Source organism: Erythrolamprus reginae, chromosome 5 (assembly GCF_031021105.1).
Source record: "Erythrolamprus reginae isolate rEryReg1 chromosome 5, rEryReg1.hap1, whole genome shotgun sequence".
Lineage (NCBI taxonomy): Eukaryota > Metazoa > Chordata > Lepidosauria > Squamata > Dipsadidae > Erythrolamprus > Erythrolamprus reginae.
In genome coordinates this window covers 15,171,378-15,190,749 of record NC_091954.1, presented here as the reverse complement: position 1 = coordinate 15,190,749, position 19,372 = coordinate 15,171,378, and the positions used below count along the sequence as shown (strand labels likewise).

Genomic DNA, 19,372 nt, shown 5'->3' with positions numbered 1-19,372 from the left:
TCTTATCTCTTTAAGTTTGTACAATTGTTAATCTCAGTTTCCTTTTCTAATTGTGTTTAGTATTATAATTGTTATAGTTGTGTTTGATTTTGGTCTCTGAGAAGGAGTCAGCGAATAAATAAAATAAAATAGTTGGGGGAAAGATCAATAGTTGGGGGAAAGATCAAAAGCAACATGAGAAAATATTATTTTACTGAAAGAGTAGTAGATTCTTGGAACAAACTTCCAGCAGACGTGGTTGGTAAATCCAAAGTAACTGAATTTAAACATGCCTGGGATAAACATATATCCATCCTAAGATAAAATACAGAAAATAGTATAAGGGCAGACTAGATGGACCATGAGGTCCTTTTCTGCCGTCAGACTTCTATGTTTCTATATTGCAATTGTTAAATGATTATTTTTTGTTCAGTTCTTTGTTTTTATGTTCAGCCTTGTTTTTATTTTTTATTTTGTTTTATTTTATTTTATTTTTCCTTATCTTCCTCCCTTGCGTTGATCCAATTGTAGAACTTATCCCATGTGGCTATATTTTTTATTTCCGTGTTATCTTTCAATTTTTGTGTTAAAGAGTCAAATTCGGCACAGTCTAATATTTTTTTAATCAGGTATGCATTTTTATCTCCGAGTAGGTCTCATTTCTAATATGCTTTGGAGTAATTCAGGAAAGTGGAAACTTGATATCTGGATTTTCTGTTTATAGATATTAAACATGAGCTGTCAGTCTGCCTTTGTATGTAGTTAAAATTATGACCCATGCTCTTTGGCCAGGCCAGCCATATGAGTCATCAGCAATGTGACTATCCTGGAAGTGACTCGATCGCCACCTGTGATGGGGGATTAGTTACAGTTCAGAGCACCGCCTCTTCCCTTCTTTCAACATGTTGTAAGCAGAGCGATTGCTCTTCGGTTTGAAGTCTTTTTGCTCTAGGCCAGAATGTCTGCCGAAGAAAAAGCCTTGCTCCAGATATTTTCTCTCCTATGGATTGCTAGCTGATGTTTCCTTGTACAGTATACTGTTTTGTTATGTAAGTGACCTTAGCAGAAATGATCATGACCTAAATCGGAGAAGGGGTAAGTGTTGCTACTAAAGCTGTTCTTTTACACACACTTGTGTGTGCATGCACAAACACACACACACAATGGCAGAGCTATAGCCTGCACAACCAATGTAGGATTAGTTGGGAGAGGCTCTCATTTGTTTAGGGTAATGACTATTTTCTTTTTAAAAAACAAACAAACTGCATATTGCTTAATCTCATTTTTGTTGTTTACACCACTGGTGAGCTACTGCCAGAATGGCTGATTGTACGCAGCTCTGTGGCTCTGGAGCGCAAGTGTGGGATCGAGCGCAATTTTGCTTCCCGCACCTGCACAGGGGCACGCAGTCCGGCACGTCTCAGCGAGGTTTTTTTGCTTCTGTCAAAAATATTTGGTGTCTCAAAATGGGTGAACAGTGCAGTCAGGCGGTAGGGAAAACAAGTAGGATGCTTGGCTGCATAGCTAGAGGTATAACAAGCAGGAAGAGGGAGATTATGATCCCGCTATATAGAATGCTGGTGGAGACCACATTTGGAATACTGTGTTCAGTTCTGGAGACCTCACCTATAAAAAGATATTGACAAAATTGAACGGGTCCAAAGACGGGCTACAAGAATGGTGGAAGGTCTTAAGCATAAAACGTATCAGGAAAGACTTCATGAACTCCATCTGTATAGTCTGGAGGACAGAAGGAAAAGGGGGGACATGATCGAAACATTTAAATATGTTAAAGGGTTAAATAAGGTCCAGGAGGGAAGTGTTTTTAATAGGAAAGTGAACAGAAGAACAAGGGGACACAATCTGAAGTGAGTTGGGGGAAAGATCAAAAGCAACCTGATAAAATATTATTTTACTGAAAGAGTAGTAGATCCTTGGAACAAACTTCCAGCAGACGTGGTAGATAAATCCACAGTAACCGGATTTAAACATGCCTGGGATAAACATATATCCATCCTAAGATAAAATACAGAAAATAGTATAAGGGCAGACTAGATGGACCATGAGGTCTTTTTCTGCCGTCAGACTTCTATGTTTCTATGTTTCTCTGTCACTGAATGTAACCCTTTCATAATAACTTGCTGAAGTTCTAATCTGTTTCTCTTGATAAAACTTTCATATCCCATTTTGTGAAGTTGTTTCCTTACATTGGATTTTAGTCTATTTAAATCAGTAAAGTCATTGTTGAAATTGTATCAGTTATAAGATGTAAAGACTTTAAAATACATCAGAAATAAGAACATAATGCTATAAAGGATATCTCTGGACATATTTGAGTAAATAGTTCAGAACAATACATTTGATTCTGCAGTAAGTAAATGCATTTCCGGTAAGAGAGGAAGTGAAAAGGGTATATTGCTGAAATGCAATGTGTTTGAGCAGTTTGAGCAGCTGTACTTAATGTTAGGAACTCTGGATGCTTTTTTTTTTAAACATTCCTTTCAAGGAATAATCATCTGGTCCTGTTTTTTCTCTCTCTCTCATGAGAATGGAATTCAGTGCTGCATAGAGACCCAAACAAGACACAGTTGTTCTTAGACAGTCTAAGTATAAACAGGAGGCTATTATAGTAATGTAGACAAGCCTCTAGGACTTGTATACATAGTTGCTCCCTTTCTGCTATAAACCTGACGCTAAATTACAGTTTACTAGCTGTTTTTCAGTAGGATTACAAATAGTTTGTAACAAATTATGGTTCACTATACAGTACTTTCCTAAAGCCATTGAAGTCCTGTAGCTTACAGAATTATAGGTGTGCAGTCCTAACCTTTTATGTATTTAAATAATTTAAATATTTTTCAGAAGTAAAATATACCAGAATATAAAAGTACGGGTGATTTTGTTTAATAAAAACATTGCATACTACATTCTGTTTTGCATTGATAATATGCCATGCATCGTATGATGCTTCAAGCATTTCTAATACAACCAATAGTGCTGTACTTAAATTGGAATATATTTATAAATAGCAACATATTAACATGTATTTATAAGCACTTCGTGTATTTAATTTATTTCTATTTTGATTCTGAACATGGCGTAGATACAATTGCCCGTATAGGTTTCCCAGTTGTCATTTTTAGTAAGCATTTATTTATTTATTTATTTATTTATCAGATTTGTATGCCGTCCCTCTCCGTAGACTTGGGGCGGCTAACAACAACAATAATACAATGTAAACAAATCTAATACAGTAGTCCCTCGCTATACCGCGCTTCACCTACTGCGGCTTCACTTCATCGTGGGTTTTCAAGAAATATTAATGAGAAAAATCATTCGCGGATCTTCGCTGGTTCGCGGGTTTCTGAGGAAGTCGATCGGCAGATTTAAACAGCCCGCCGAACTCGATCGGCAGGTTTTTCAAAAAATATATATCTAAAATTGTAAATACTGTATTTAAATACTGTATCTAAAATAAATACTGTGTGGGAAGGGTTTATAAACACTTAAAACAATGAAAACTTACCAAACAATTACAATATAAATACTTAAATAAGTACTATCAGTCGATAAATTCCCCATCGCGAATTTCACCTATTGCGGCCGGGTCTGGAACGTAACACCAGCGATAGGTGAGGTCTTACTGTATTTAAGTTAATTTAAAAGACCCCAATTTAAGAAACCAATCATACATACTGACATACCATGCATAAATTTTATAAGCCTAGGGGGAGGGGAAAGTCTCAATTCTCCCATGCCTGACGACAGAGGTGGGTTTTAAGGAGCTTACGAAAGGCAAGGAGGATGGGGGCAACTCTGATATCTGGGGGGAGTTGGTTTCAAAGGGTCGGGGCCGCCACAGAGAAGGCTCTCCCCCTGGGTCCCGCCAAACGACATTGTTTAGTTGACGGGACCCGGAGAAGGCCAATTCTGAATAGCATGCCTTTTATTCAAGGACAACTAATGAATAGGTATCTAAAAATGCAGTAATGATATTTTTCCCATAATTATCTAGTTAATATAGCATTTCATCATCTTTAATTATCTCTTTAATTTGGCACCGTCAATTGTTTACCTACTTATAGAACCTTTTGACCTTTTTCATAGGAAGTAAGGGGGTTGGAGGTCATGCTTTCTTTACAAAAAGGTATTTTTTCACATTAGAAAATCACTCTCGAGTAAAACCAAACCGCATAGTTAACTTCTGTAATCATCTCAATCTTTAAAATAATAAACTTAATGATAAAATGGTATTTTTAAATTCTATTTGATGAGTGTATGTGTGTATCTAAAGTATTTCAATAAAGCACCACTTTTCTGTGAAGTGAAAATTTAATTTCTAGACTATTTAAATTGTAAATGACCTTGAATTCATGAGGATTGTGAAATGAAACTAAAACACTAAAAAACACTTCAGTTTTGCCTGGGTCTCAAAAAATTAGTGTATCTAAAAAAAGTTCTGAAAAATCTTACTTAGATCTTTCGAATAGGATTTGAAGTTGGGAAAGGAATGAGTAGCCAAAGGAACGTTGGAGACTGTGGGATGGTAATCCATGCTGTTGCTAGGAGAGGCCAATGGAATAAGTAGGCGATGCCCCAGCTGTCTTAATTTTTGTGCTGCCTTGAAATAATCATTCATATATTCAATTTCAGAATTTAAAACACATACGGTTTCTTTTTTCAAATGAAGCCAGTAGGGCTATTACATTCATTGTACCTCATAGCAACAGTGCAGTCTTTTTTTATCTCTGAAATGCAGCAGACAACCATGGTCTTATTTATTGATCTCTGTCCTAAGATTATTTCCAATTAGAGCTAATTTTGTCTGGAAGATTTTACAATTACCAATTTTGAAATCCTTCCAAAGATTTAGCATGTAACCTTCTTCTATAATTGGATATCTCTGAAACTATTAGGCACATATATCATGTTTTAATTATGGAAAGAGCTAAATATATGCACTCCATATATTGTAAATATGCTTAAAATACTAGATGGCAAGCTACTATTAAATAGCATTTAATAGTAAATGCAATTTCAGAATTGTAAGAAAGTTATAATTGTAACAGAATTTTGCTTCAGGCTGGTTTTATTTATTTTTTAATTCAGCGGAGTACATAATTGGAATAGAGCTGGAAGGGATTTTGGAGGTCTTGTAGTTCAACACCCTGCTCAAGCAGGAGATCCTATACCAGTGATGGCAAACCTTTTTTTTTTTCAGGTGCCGAAAGAGCGTGCACATGCGCTCCTGCGCATGGGTGAATGCCCACACTCATAATTCAATGCCTGGGGTGGATGAAAACAGCTTTCCCCACCTCCCAGAGGCCCTCGGGAGGACAGAAATGGCCTGTTTACCAACTTCTGGTGGGCCCAGTAGGCTCGTGTTTCACCCTCCCCAGGTTCCAAAGGCTTCCCTGGAGCCAGGGGAGGGTAAAAACACCCTCCCCAAGCCCCCGGAGGCTCTCTGGAAGCCAAAAACGCCCTCCCAGAGCCTCTGTGCGAGCCAAAAATGGCTGGCCGGCAGACACATGTACGTTGGAGCTGAGCTAGGGCAATGTATTCTGAGCAGAGTCAGGTTACAAGCGGTGTGCCACAAGGGTCTGTTCTGGGTCCTATTCTTTTTAATATGTTTGTGAGTGACATAGGGGAAGGTTTGGTAGGGAAGGTTTGCCTATTTGCCGATGACTCTAAAGTGTGCAATAGGGTTGATATTCCTGGAGGCGTCTGTAATATGGCAAATGATTTAGCTTTACTAGATAAGTGGTCAAAGCAATGGAAACTGCAGTTTAATGTTTCCAAATGTAAAATAATGCACTTGGGGAAAAGGAATCCTCAATCTGAGTATTGTATTGGCAGTTCTGTGCTAGCAAATACTTCAGAAGAAAAGGATTTAGGGGTAGTGATTTCTGACAGTCTCAAAATGGGTGAACAGTGCAGTCAGGCGGTAGGGAAAGCAAGTAGGATGCTTGGCTGCATAGCTAGAGGTATAACAAGCAGGAAGAGGGAGATTATGATCCCGCTATATAGAATGCTGGTGAGACCACCTTTGGAATACTGTGTTCAGTTCTGGAGACCTCACCTACAAAAAGATATTGACAAAATTGAACGGGTCCAAAGACGGGCTACAAGAATGGTGGAAGGTCTTAAGCATAAAACGTATCAGGAAAGACTTCATGAACTCAATCTGTATAGTCTGGAGGACAGAAGGAAAAGGGGGGACATGATCGAAACATTTAAATATGTTAAAGGGTTAAATAAGGTTCAGGAGGGAAGTGTATTTAATAGGAAAGTGAACACAAGAACAAGGGGACACAATCTGAAGTTAGTTGGGGGAAAGATCAAAAGCAACATGAGAAAATATTATTTTACTGAAAGAGTAGTAGATCCTTGGAACAACCTTCCAGCAGACGTGGTAGATAAATCCACAGTCACTGAATTTAAACATGCCTGGGATAAACATATATCCATCCTAAGATAAAATACAGAAAATAGTATAAGAGCAGACTAGATGGACCATGAGGTCTTTTTCTGCCATCAGACTTCTATGTTTCTATGATTAGTTTGTATCCATTGTGTCAGGAGTAGGTTCTACTTACCTTCCCCACCGGTTCACATCGCGATGGAAATGACCCTCTGTCCATTCGCAGTACCTAAAAAAAGCATGCACAGAAGCAAATAACAAGATGAGAGAACCAGCTTAGGGGCACGGCTGGCCTGAATCGCTGCCGGTTCCAGTGATGCCATCAAATTACTACCGGTTCTATAGAACTGGTCCAAACTGGAAGGAACCCACCTATGCATTGTTTCTTGTCCTGCCTACAGGTGCTTTGGTAAATAGGTTAACCCCTTCCTCTTTCTGGCAACTTCTCAAATACTGCTGTCATGTTACCCAAGCCCTTCCTTTCTTTAGACTAGCCAAACCCAAATCCTGTAACCATTTTTCATATGATTTAGTCTCCAGACCTTTAATTATTATTTATTTATTTATTTATTTATTATTATTATTTATTAGATTTGTATGCCGCCCCTCTCCAAAGACTCGGGGCGGCTCACAACAATAACATTGCAACAAATCTAATATTAAAAGAGAAGATATATAAAACCCCAACAATTAAAAACCATGCAACACATACATACCAAAACATAAAGTACAAAAGCCTTGGGGAGGTGTCTCAGTTCCCCCATGCCTGGTGATATAGGTGGGTCTTGAGTAATTTGCAAAAGACAAGGAGTGTGGGGGCCTTTCTAATTTTCCGGGGGGAGTTGATTCAAGAGGGCCAAGGCCGCCACAGAGAAGGCTGTTCCCCTGGGGCCCGCCAAACAACATTGTTTGGTCAACGGGACCCAGAGAAGGCCAACTCTGTGAGACCTTATCAGCTGCTGGGATTCGTGCGGTAGAAGGCGGATCCGGAGGTATTCTGGTCCACTGCCATGTAGGGCTTTAAAAGGTCATTACCAGTGCAGGCCACGGAGTGTTGTAGAAATGTGGGCAAATCTGGGAAGCCCCATGATAGCTCATCTTAGTTGCTATTCTAGGAACAATATGATGGATTTATTTAGCTTCCAGATTACAGAACTGTCAGTCAATAGTAATGTTTCAAAATTGTTATGTTTATCTTTCATTGGGTACAACAATGTATTTTGTTTAGATTGAGCGCCAAATGGGAACCTTTGTTTCAGACTTCAAGAGCAAAGCTTTGCTAAAACATTCCAAAATTACTGTGTTTCAGATTGATCTCAAATTGCCTCGTGCTTAATTCAAACTTTGAAACAAAGTCCCTTCACAATATCCTGAGGACCATTTAAGGTATAAATAGTTGGGGGTTTGTTGTTTTCCTGCAGGGGTTTTATTACCAAGCAAGGTAACATCAGTGCATCAGTCTGTCGCATGCATTATCACGTTACTTAACCTAAGAATGAATACATTTGTAGGAAAAAATTAGAAAACACCAAGAACTCAACAGTTCAACTCTAAACTCCAAAATGTAGTATTCTTTGCATTTTAATAAGGGGTTTTAGTTATTTTAAATATTAGATTTGTTATACGCTGTTTTATTATTGTTGTTAGCCGACCCGAGTCTACGGAGAGAGGCGGCATACAAATCTAATAAATAAATAAATAAATAAATAATTTTTTAGAGAAATCAAAACAAAATTCTTGAAGTGTAGTATCTTTGTTTCTGGCTCAGATTAGATGAAATGGCTGTTTCCAAATCAAAAGATTCTTTACTCCTTGAACTATGAAAGGTCACATAATGAAAAAAAAGTCTGGCCTTTTTTACCTCCCAGATTCATTATTACAATTACCTGTAGTATAATGTATGTCCACGTATTAAACTGGAATACAGTAATACCTCGTCTTACGAACCTAATTGGTTCCGGAAGTAGGTTCCTAAGGCGAAACGTTCGTAAGACGAAACATTGTTTCCCATAGGAAACAATGTAAAAGCGATTAATCCATGCAAAAAATATATATATTCCAAAATGGCGCTCTGCTGGCGGCGGCGGCCGGCTGTCACCTTTTAAAACAGCCGGGGGGCTTCTCGGCATTCTCCCGAACCCAAACTTTTCGGGTTCGGGAGGCTGCTGAGAAACGCCGCCACCCGGCTGTCACCTTCTGAAACAGCCAGGGGGCTTCTTGGCCTTCTCCCGAACGCCGAACCCGGAAGTTCAGGTTCGGGTTTGGGTTCTGGAGGCCGCCGAGAAGCTGTTTCAGAAGGTTACAGCCAGGCGGCACAGCTCAGCGGAGCGCTGTTTTTGCGATCAGCAGCGGCGTTATCGGCCGATCTGGCGGCTAGAAAGGAGGTGGGGAATCCCAATAGGGAATTCCATAGGCGGAGCTTTGACGTCAGGAAGACGTCACAAAGCTTTTGGGGGAGCGATATTTGGAGAGGTTTGGGGCAAGATACGAAGCTTTTGGGGGAGCAATATTTGGAGAGATTGGGGCAAGAAATGAAGCTTTTGGGAGAGTGATTTTTGGAGAGATTTGGGGCAAGAAATGATTTTGGGAGAGCGATTTTTGGAGAGATTTGGGGCAAGATACGAAGCTTTTGGGGGAGAGATTTGGGGCGGCATTAGCCTTCGTTAGAACCTCCATTCCTCACTTCTCCTCGCTGTCTGTCTCCACTCCGTTAGCCTTCACTTTGTCTGCTTGCCGCTTTTTTTAAAGCCTTAAAGTGAGTTTGCACGCATTATTTGCTTTTACATTTATTCCTATGGGAAACAGTGTTTCATCTTACAAACTTTTCACCTTACGAACCTCGTTTCAGAACCAATTAAGTTTGTACGACAAGGTATTACTGTATATATGTGTGTGTGTGTGTGTGTGTGTGTGTGGATATGGATATGGATAAACCTGCTTTGTGCTACGTACCTTGCTAAATACTCAAGAACAATAAAATTTTGTGAGTTTGAATACTGAATCCATTGTAGCACTGAACATGAAAGAAAAACCAGAGAAACAATAGAGACTATCAGGAGAAAGGTTGAAGCTAAGATAGGAATATATTATTCCAATTATTTTACAATGTCTATCCTTAGCAGAGGCAGCTAGTAGTACGGGCAAATTTTGTCCAGGCTTAGTATCAGTAGGATCAAATTGGCTTCTTATTTGAATGGGAACATTGCTAGAGAACTCTAGAATTGTACAATAAACCAAGAAGTTGAAAAAAGAATCTTGAAAAATGCACTTGTTTCTTTATTGCTGCCAAGAAAACTATACAAAAGTATCCATAAAGTCCAAACCGGAACATGTGTGTATATGCGCGTGCCAGAGCACCAGAACATGCACACTGAGAAGTAAGTCTTGGAGTTTCCGGCAGGCACATGCATGCTGGCCAGCTGGTTTTCGTGCACGCCGGAGCGCTGGGAACCCAAAGACCAGCTGGCCAGCGAACGCATGGCTGTTTGATGGGGCCTTTGGGGGCTGTTTTCCGGCACTCCGGTGCAGAAGAAGTGTAATTACCTACGGTAGCATTAAAAACATATACAATGGTACCTCTACCTACAAACGCCTCTACTTGCGAACTTTTCTAGATAAGAACCAGGTATTCAAGATTTTTTTTGCCTCCTCTCACTTACGAACCTGAGCCTTCGAAACTGTAACCAGAAAAGGCAGGGAGAAGGCTCCGTGGGGGCTCTCTAGGGATCTCCTGGGAGGAAACAGGGCCGGAAAAGGCGGGGAGAAGCCTCTGTGGGGCCTCTAGGAATCTCCTGGGAGGAAACAGGGCCAGAAAAGGTGGGGAGAAGCCTCTGTGGGGCCTCTCTAGGAATCTCCTGGGAGGAAACAGGGCCTCCACCCTCCCTGTGGTTTCCCCAACCGCACACATTATTTGCTTTTACATTGATTCCTATGGGAAAAATTGCTTCTTCTTACAGACTTTTCTACTTAAGAACCTGGTCAGTGGTAGAGGTACTACTGTACACGAAATCTGTAATTATTACTTCCTTAGATTGGCACAGCTGGGTTGTATTCAACTGACCGATCAAAGTAGCACAGTCAGAATGAAAGTACAGTAGTTTGATCACCAAGCGATATGTTGTGTTCTAATAGATTGTTGTTTTTTATTTATCAAACAAAATAAAGCATAGCACATTTAGAACTTAAACAAGCAAAACATTTATATTCTTGTGTTTTATTCTGTCCACAGACTTTTAAACCTTTGGTTGGGAAAAGTGTATACAGTTCTATTACTGCAGTTGAATTTCTTGTGGACAGACAGCTGGATTTCTTATCTGAAGATAGTGCCTTTCAGCCCTATCAGGTAAGTGTTATAAGTTATTAAATCTAAATTACCTTAATCAAAAACATGTAAGATGTTAGATAAAAAAGTACGCTTATTTGAAATTTAAATAAAAATACGCAAGCACAAATGTTAACAAAACAATGTAATAATGTACAGTATAGCTTCTAATAGAAATGGGGATATAACTATCCCTAATGTGTGGGGGTTTTTGTCTTTTATGTGTGTATGTCTCAAATAAAAAATTTTAAAAATTAAAATTTAAAAAATAAAAACATGTAACGTATCTTCTGTACTAATACTGAGAAATTATCTGTAATCATTAAAGGAAGTATTTTCTTTCAAAAATTGAAAGAAAATTGTATTTTTATTTTTGAAAAAATAATATTGTTTATTTATGTCCTAGCTTTATTATTTTTATAAATAAAGTGGCAAATGTAGCTAATACTTCTTCCTTATCCTATTTTTCTCACAACATTAACCCGGTGAGGTGAGAGTGAATGGCCCCAGATCACCCATGGCTTATACATATTTATATTGGAAACAATTTTGTAATTCTTTTAAATCTGCTTTGATCTTAGAGGTATAATTTTATAAACAAGTTAGAAGATTGATCGTAAGTCTCCCTTGGTCTTGACATGGGTTACAGATTCAGTGGATTGTTTTCCACGAGAGAGAAGATGCTTTTTTATATTTGCCATCAAGAATAGCTGTTTGTGAGGACATTGTTACTACTCTCAGGAATTAGGAAATGGGGTTTTTTATCAATAAATTTACCTTTATTGTCAGTCTATAATATAGATCTTGAGTAGTTAAACACATTCTTGGATAAGGCAGATTGACCTAATTGGCCTTTCAAAATCTCGTTAGGGTCATCCCATGAGTTAATGGTGCAGACTTCATGGACACTGTTATAAACAAACACTATATTCTAATTAGATAGCATTTTAAAAAAAAGAAAAATCCCAGATGAGATTTATTATTTATTTATTTATTTATTATTTAGATTTGTATACCGCCCCTCTCCGCAGACTCGGGGCGGCTCACAGCAAGATACAACAATTCATAACAAATCCAAATATAATTTAAAATATTTAAAAAGAACTCCGTTTTACTAACAAACACACACACAAACATACCATGCATAAATTGTACATGCCCGGGGGAGGTGTTTCAGTTCCCCCATGCCTGACGACAAAGGTGGGTTGTAAGGAGTTTACGGAAGGCAGGGAGAGTAGGGGCAGTTCTAATCTCTGGGGGGAGTTGGTTCCATAGAGTCGGGGCCACCACAGAGAAGGCTCTTCCCCGGGGCCTCGCCAACCGACATTGTTTAGTTGACGGGACCCGGAGAAGGCCGACTCTGTGGGACCTAACCGGTCGCTGGGATTCGTGCGGCAGGAGGCGGTCCCGAAGATATTCTGGTCCGGTGCCATGAAGGGCTTTATAGGTCATAACCAACACTTTGAATTGTGACCAGAAACTGATCGGCAACCAATGCAGACTGCGGAGTGTTGGAGTAATATGGGCATACTTAGAGAAGCCCATAATAGCTCTCGCAGCTGCATTCTGCACGATCTGAAGTTTCCGAACACTTTTCAAAGGTAGCCCCATGTAGAGAGCGTTACAGTAGTCGAGCCTCGAGGTGATGAGGGCATGAGTGACTGTGAGCAATGACTCCCGGTCCAAATAGGTCCGCAACTGGCGCACCAGGCGAACCTGGGCAAACGCCCCCCTCGCCACAGCTGAAAGGTGTTTCTCTAATGTGAGCTGTGGATCGAGGAGGACGCCCAAGTTGCGGACCCTCTCTGAGGGGGTCAATAATTCCCCCCCCCCCCAGGGTAATGGACGGACAGATAGAATTGTCCTTGGGAGGCAAGACCCACAGCCACTCCGTCTTGTCTGGGTTGAGTTTGAGTTTGTTGACACCCATCCAGGCCCCAACAGCCTCCAGTCACCAGCACATCACTTCCACTGCTTCGGCAGATTGACCTAATTGGCCTTTCAAAATCTTGTTAGGGTCATCCCGTGAGTTAATGGTGCAGACTTCATGGACACTGTTATAAACAAACACTATATTCTAATTAGATAGCATTTAAAAAAAAAGAAAAATCCCAGATGAGATGTGAGAAGTTGTATATTGACAAGTTAATTTCTCTTCTAAGCAATTTGATAGAAACAGTAGTAAAAATAAAAATAATTGACAACAAGACTTGCCAAAGAAAAAACCAGTACAGATTCCACAGACCTCAATCCTACTCACCATCTTATTATAAATTTATGTTTGCTTTTGCTTTTTGTTACTGTTTTAGAGTATCCCACATGGGTGGGAAGAGGATCAGGTCAAAGATTTTCTGAAAAAAAATCTTTGACATTTATTTTAAGGACTTCAATAAATTTAATAATTTATGGGCAACGAACAGCTTGTGTTTTTTTTAATTGCTAAGGAGTTAAAAAGAGCAAGTAGAGTGGCACTTAAATGTATAACTTTTTCAATGAAGGGAAGTAAAGTATTCATACGAGTGGATTACTTCTTTTTTTATGCCAAGTTAATTTTTCAAAATTAACAAACATGAAAGTATGAGCTATTCTTTTTCCCACAACCCTTTATTTTCCCTTCCTGACATCGTCCATAAACTTAACTTCTCCAATTGCATCCTTTTTTGCAAAAATCCTGTCTTCCCTACTTGCATTTAGGTGTGGTGGAGGGGAAGCTTCCATTGGAGATAATGAGAATTTGTTCTTAACCTGACGTTCTATGGATATTTGACCGACAAATGTAGTATGTTTTGTGGTGTGAATGGGAATGAATGATTTTAAACATTAGTAGGGTCCTAAAGGGTTTTTTAATGAAATTAATTGGATTTTTTAGGTTTGTATATTGTATATTGCTTGTTATGTTGTGAGACGCCCCGAGTCCTCAGAGAGGGGTGGCATACAAATCCAATAAATAAATAATAAATATTTGCAAATATGATGAAATCATGTGAGATTTTATGGTACGTCTTTCACGTGGCAAGCTGTCTGCTCTTTTATTATTTATTTATTTGTTTGTTTATTATTTGGATTTGTATGCCGCCCCTCTCCGAAGACTCGGGGCGGCTCACAAGTGAAACAAATCATAAGTAATCCAATTAATTAAAATATTTAAAGATTTTTTTAAAAAAACCATATACTAACAGACACACACACAAGCATACCATGTATAAATTAAACGTGCCCAGGGGGAGATGTTTCAATTCCCCCATGCCTGACGGTAAAGGTGGGTTTTAAGGAGTTTACGGAAGGCAGGAAGAGTAGGGGCAGTTCTAATCTCCGGGGGGGAGTTGGTTCCAGAGAGCCGGTGCCGCCACAGAGAAGGCTCTTCCCCTGGGGCCTGCCAACCGACATTGTTTAGTTGACGGGACCCGGAGAAGGCCCACTCTGTGGGACCTAATCGGTCGCTGGGATTCGTGCGGCAGAAGGCGGTCTCGGAGATATTCTGGTCCGATGCCATGAAGGGCTTTAAAGGTCATAACCAACACTTTGAATTGTGACCGGAAATTGATCGGCAGCCAATGCAGACTGCGGAGTGATGGTGAAACATGGGCATACCTAGGTAAGCCCATGACCGCTCTCGCAGCTGCATTCTGCACGATCTGAAATTTCCGAACACTTTTCAAAGGTAGCCCCATGTAGAGAGCGTTACAGTAGTCGAACCTCGAGGTGATGAGGGCATGAGTGACTGTGAGCAATGAGTCCCGGTCCAGATAGGGCCGCAACTGGTGCACCAGGCGAACCTGGGCAAACGCCCCCCTTGCCACAGCTGAAAGGTGTTTCTCTAATGTGAGCTGTGGATCGAGGAGGACGCCCAAGTTGCGGACCCTCTCTGAGGGGGTCAGTAATTTCCCCCCCCAGGGTAATGGACGGACAGATGGGATTGTCCTTGGGAGGCAAAACCCACAGCCACTCCGTCTTATCCGGGTTGAGCTTGAGTCTGTTGACACCCATCCAGGCCCCAACAGCCTCCAGACACCGGCACATCACTTCCGCCGCTTCGTTGACTGCTCTTGGTTTAGTTGTAAGTATAACTGTTACTCTTGTGATAGTGGCAATAAGAGTGATTGATTACTTGGCCATTAAGTTGTTTTTGATTCTTAGTGGCCACATAGATTCTCCAGATTCTTTCAAGCCACTGTAACTGAGTCCATCCACCTTGTTGCAAGTTGTTCTGTTCTTCTCTTTTCTTCCAACTTTCCCAGCATTAGAATCTTATTTATTTATTTATTTTTATTTATTTATTTATTTTGTCCAATACACAATGAGGGTTTTAGTGGGTATATATCTATATACTCATAGTAAAATATATCTAAGAAAGAATAGAAAAGAAAGTATAGGAATAGAACATATCAATGAAAGAATAGAAGAAGAGATATAGGAATAGAAGAAAGGTATAGGAGATATAGGAGAGCAATAGGACAGGGGGCGGAAGGCACTCTAGTGCACTTGTTCTCGCCCCTTACTGACCTCTTAGGAATCTGGAGAGGTCAACTGTAGATAATCTAAGGGTAAAGTGTTGGGAGTTTGGGGATGACACTATGGAGTCCGGTAATGAGTTCCACGCTTCGACAACTCGGTTACTGAAGTCATATTTTTTACAGTCAAGTTTGGAACGGTTAATATTAAGTTTAAATCTGTTGTGTTCTCTTGTGTTGTTGTGGTTGAAGCTGAAGTAGTCGCCGACAGGCAGGACGTTGCAGCATATGATCTTGTGGGCAATACTTAGATCTTGTTTAAGGCGTCTTAGTTCTAAACTTTCTAGGCCCAGGATTGAAAGTCTAGTCTCATAGGGTATTCTATTTCGAGTGGAGGAGTGAAGGGCTCTTCTGGTGAAGTACCTTTGGACATTTTCAAGGGTGTTAATGTCTGAGATGCGATATGGGTTCCAAACAGATGAGCTGTATTCGAGGATGGGTCTGGCAAAAGTTTTGTAAGCTCTGGTAAGTAGTGTGAGATTGCCAGAGCAGAAGCTACGTAGGATTAGGTTTACAACTCTTGAAGCCTTCTAGGCTATATTGTTGCAGTGGGCTTTGGCTCTTAAATCTTTTGTTATTAGTATATTGCATAATGTGTCCAAATTATAGTCCCAGCCTGGTCATTTGTGCTTCAAGTGAGAATTCTGGGTTGTTTTGTTCAATGATGCATCAGTTTGTTTTCTTAGCTATCAGCTGTATTCTCAGGAGTCTTCTTTAACACAGAAGTTCAGTGCTTTTCCTATTCTGCTTCTTTGAAGTCCAACTTTTACATCCATAGAGAGTCGTAGCAAGCACCATGATTTCGTAGGATTCTGAACTTTAGGTATAGGCACATCACAGCATTTAAATATCATTTATTTATTTATTTTATTTATTTTATTTTAAATTTTATTTATCTATCTATTTATTGATTTGATTTGATTTGATTTGATTTGATTTGATTTATATGCCGCCCCTCTCCGAAGACTCGGGCCGGCTAACAGCAATCATAAAACAGCGTACAATAATAATCCAATACTAAAAACGATTAAAAACCCCTTAATATAAAAAACCAAACATACATACAAACATACCATGCGTAACATTGTAAAGGCCTAGGGGAAAAGGGATTCTTAATTCCCCCATGCCTGGCGGCAGAGGTGGGTTTTAAGTAGCTTACGAAAGGCAAGGAGGGTGGGGGCAATTCTAATCTCTGGGGGGAGTTGGTTCCAGAGGGCCGGGGCCGCCACAGAGAAGGCTCTTCCCCTGGGTACCCGCCAAGTCCTACATGGCTATTCTTTGAAATGTTAGGGCTTTGCAGATCCTTTGCATTTTAAACTATCAGCGTAGAATCATTGGTGTAGTGCAAGTTGTTGTATTGAATTTCAGATTCCTTTTTCATTTTTTTTTCTACTTTGAAGTGATTAGTGGGAGTTTTGTGGTTCTGTCTGGTAAATGACTCATCTCCTCCAATGTGCTGCAGGGTGATAATGGTGACCTGAAAAGGGAGGCAAGGAATAAGCAGAACAACATTCAGTGATGATGTGTGAGATTGTTCTGTTTATTGTTCACTGCTGCTGTTTCTGTGCTGCTTCACGTAGAGGTATAATTGCAAACTGGATAGCTGATTTGAATAGAGATAGCAGATAGCACATCAGCAACCATCTGTTGAGTGTGATTAAGTCCCTATATTTCTGAGGGGGATTAGTTGGTCTGGAGAAGCATGCTAAATACTTAATTCTTTCCTCTCTTGCTATTTTTAACCATTCCCAGAATTACGGGCTTCCACTAATTAAATTTCCACTTCCTATATTATTTTATTTATTCCAGTTTACAAAGCCCACACATCAATAAACTCTGGATTGATGGCAAATAGCTAAAACAATATAGCTGGAACAAAAGCTGTAAGAACAATACAAAAGCATATTAAAAAAAACTCAACCCAGATAAGACAGTGGCTGTGGGTTCTGCCTCCCAGGGACAATTCCATCTGTCCATCCATAACACTGGGGGGGGGGGGAATTATTGACCCTCTCAGAGAGGGTCCACAACTTGGGCGTCCTCCTCAATCCACAGCTCACATTAGAGAAATATCTTTCAGCTGTGGCGAGGGGGGCGTTTGCCCAGGTTCGCCTGGTGCATCAGTTGCGGCCCTATCTGGACCGGGACTCACTGCTCACAGTCACTCATGCCCTCATCACCTCGAGGTTCGACTACTGTAATGCTCTCTACATGGGGCTACCTTTGAAGAGTGTTCGGAAACTTCAGATCGTGCAGAATGCAAATGTGAGAGCAATCATGGGCTTCCCTAAATATGCCCATGTCACACCAACACTCCGCAGTCTGCATTGGTTGCCGATCAGTTTCCGGTCACAATTCAAAGTGTTGGTTATGACCTATAAAGCCCTTCATGGCATCGGACCAGAATATCTCCAGGACCGCCTTGTCCCGCACGAATCCCAGCGACCGGTTAGGTCCCACAGAGTTGGTCTTCTCCGGGTCCCGTCGACTAAACAATGTCGTTTGGCGGGACCCAGGAGAAAAGCCTTCTTTGTGGCAGCCCCGACCCTCTGGAACCAGCTCCCCCCCGGAGATCAGAACTGCCCCCACCCTCCTTGCCTTTCGTAAAGTTCTTAATACCCATCTCTGCCGTCAGGCATGGGGGAATTGAGACATCTCCCCCGGGCCTATACAGTTTATGCATGGTATGTTTGTGTGTATGCTTGCTTTTAATAATGGGGGTTTTAGTGTTTTTTAAATTATTAGATTTGTTCTTACATTGCCTTTGTTATTGTTGTGAGCCACCCCGAGTCTACGGAGAGGGGCGGCATACAAATCTAATTAATAATAATAATAATAATAATAATAATAATAATAATAATAATAGCAGCTGAGGCACCGTGTTTCCCCAAAATAAGACCTAGCCCAAAAATAAGACCTAGCCTAATTTTCCCACCCTAGTGAAGGGGAGTGGGTGTAGCCAGCAACAGGAGGCAGCAAGTGCACAGGAGCCCATGGTGTCCAGCCACAGCCTGTGCAGCACAGTTTAATTGATTACCGGCCCAAGCAGGCAGAAGCGGGATGGGAGGCATGTAATCCAGGCATGCCACACGAAAGCTGCGAGACCAGTGAGCTGGAATAGGTGGGCGGCTGCAGGAGGTTTGTCTTTGTGTGGCTGCAACGGCAGCAAATTGAGTCAGAAGCGTGGAGGGAGAGGAGCAGACAATCGGCACAGGCTGCAAGTAAGGCAAGAGATTTGAACATGAGCCTCTCAAGGCCAGCCGCCCACTCTACCCCACCGCCTCTTAGCTTGCCTGCAGCCCACGCAGCACATCCAGATTGTGTGGCACACCCGCACGCACATATACTGTGCATCTATTTATTTATTTATTGGATTTGTATGCCGCCCCTCTCCGAAGACTCGGGGCGGCTAACAGCAATCATAAAACAGCGTACAATAATAATCCAATACTAAAAACTATTAAAAACCCATTAATATAACAACCAAAAATACATACAGACATACCATGCATAAAATTGTAAAGGCCTATGGGGAAAGAGCATCTCAATTCCCCCATGCCTGGCGGCAGAGGTGGGATTTAAGCAGCTTACGAAAGGTAAGGTGGGTGGGGGCAATTCTAATCTCTGGGGGGAGTTGGTTCCAGAGGGCCGGGGCTGCCACAGAGAAGGCTCTTCCCCTGGGTCCCGCCAAGCGGCATTGTTTAGTTGACGGGACCTGGAGAAGATCCACTCTGTGGGACCTAACTGGTCGCTGGGATTCTCGCAGCAGAAGGCGGACCTTGAGATAATCTGGTCCGGTGCCATGAAGGGCTTTATAGGTCATAACCTTTGTCTGCTGCCAGTGCCAACAGACAAAGACAAGCCACCCGGCTGTTCCGGCCCACCAACTCTCGGCTTTCCCATGGCCTGCATGGCGTGTCCAGATTACATAATTCCCTCTCTCCATGCCACTGCCACTGTCTGCTGCTTGGACAGGTAATCCACTCACCTTTGCAGCGCAGGCTTCAAAGGGTCCAGCGGGCTGCAGCTACTGCCAGGCAATGTTGACCCCTGTGTGGTCACTACCCTGTGTGCACACCCTGGGAGAGAGGGGTGCCCAGATGAACTGATCACCCTGAAATCGTGTTTGCCAAAAAATAA

At 41.1% G+C, this 19,372-nt stretch overlaps 1 protein-coding gene across 2 annotated transcripts in view; it reads left to right on the top strand.

Annotated features, from left to right (window-relative positions):
* Positions 1-19,372, top strand: part of JMJD1C (jumonji domain containing 1C) — a 213,147-nt gene that overhangs the window by 123,891 nt on the left and 69,884 nt on the right. For both annotated transcript variants that reach the window (XM_070752116.1, XM_070752115.1), the window contains one exon: positions 10,629-10,742. Coding sequence is in view for 1 of the 2 variants with exons in the window: in XM_070752115.1 (XP_070608216.1) it covers positions 10,629-10,742 (114 nt within the window). In the remaining variant the exon portion in view is untranslated. The remainder of the gene's footprint in view (positions 1-10,628; positions 10,743-19,372) is intronic.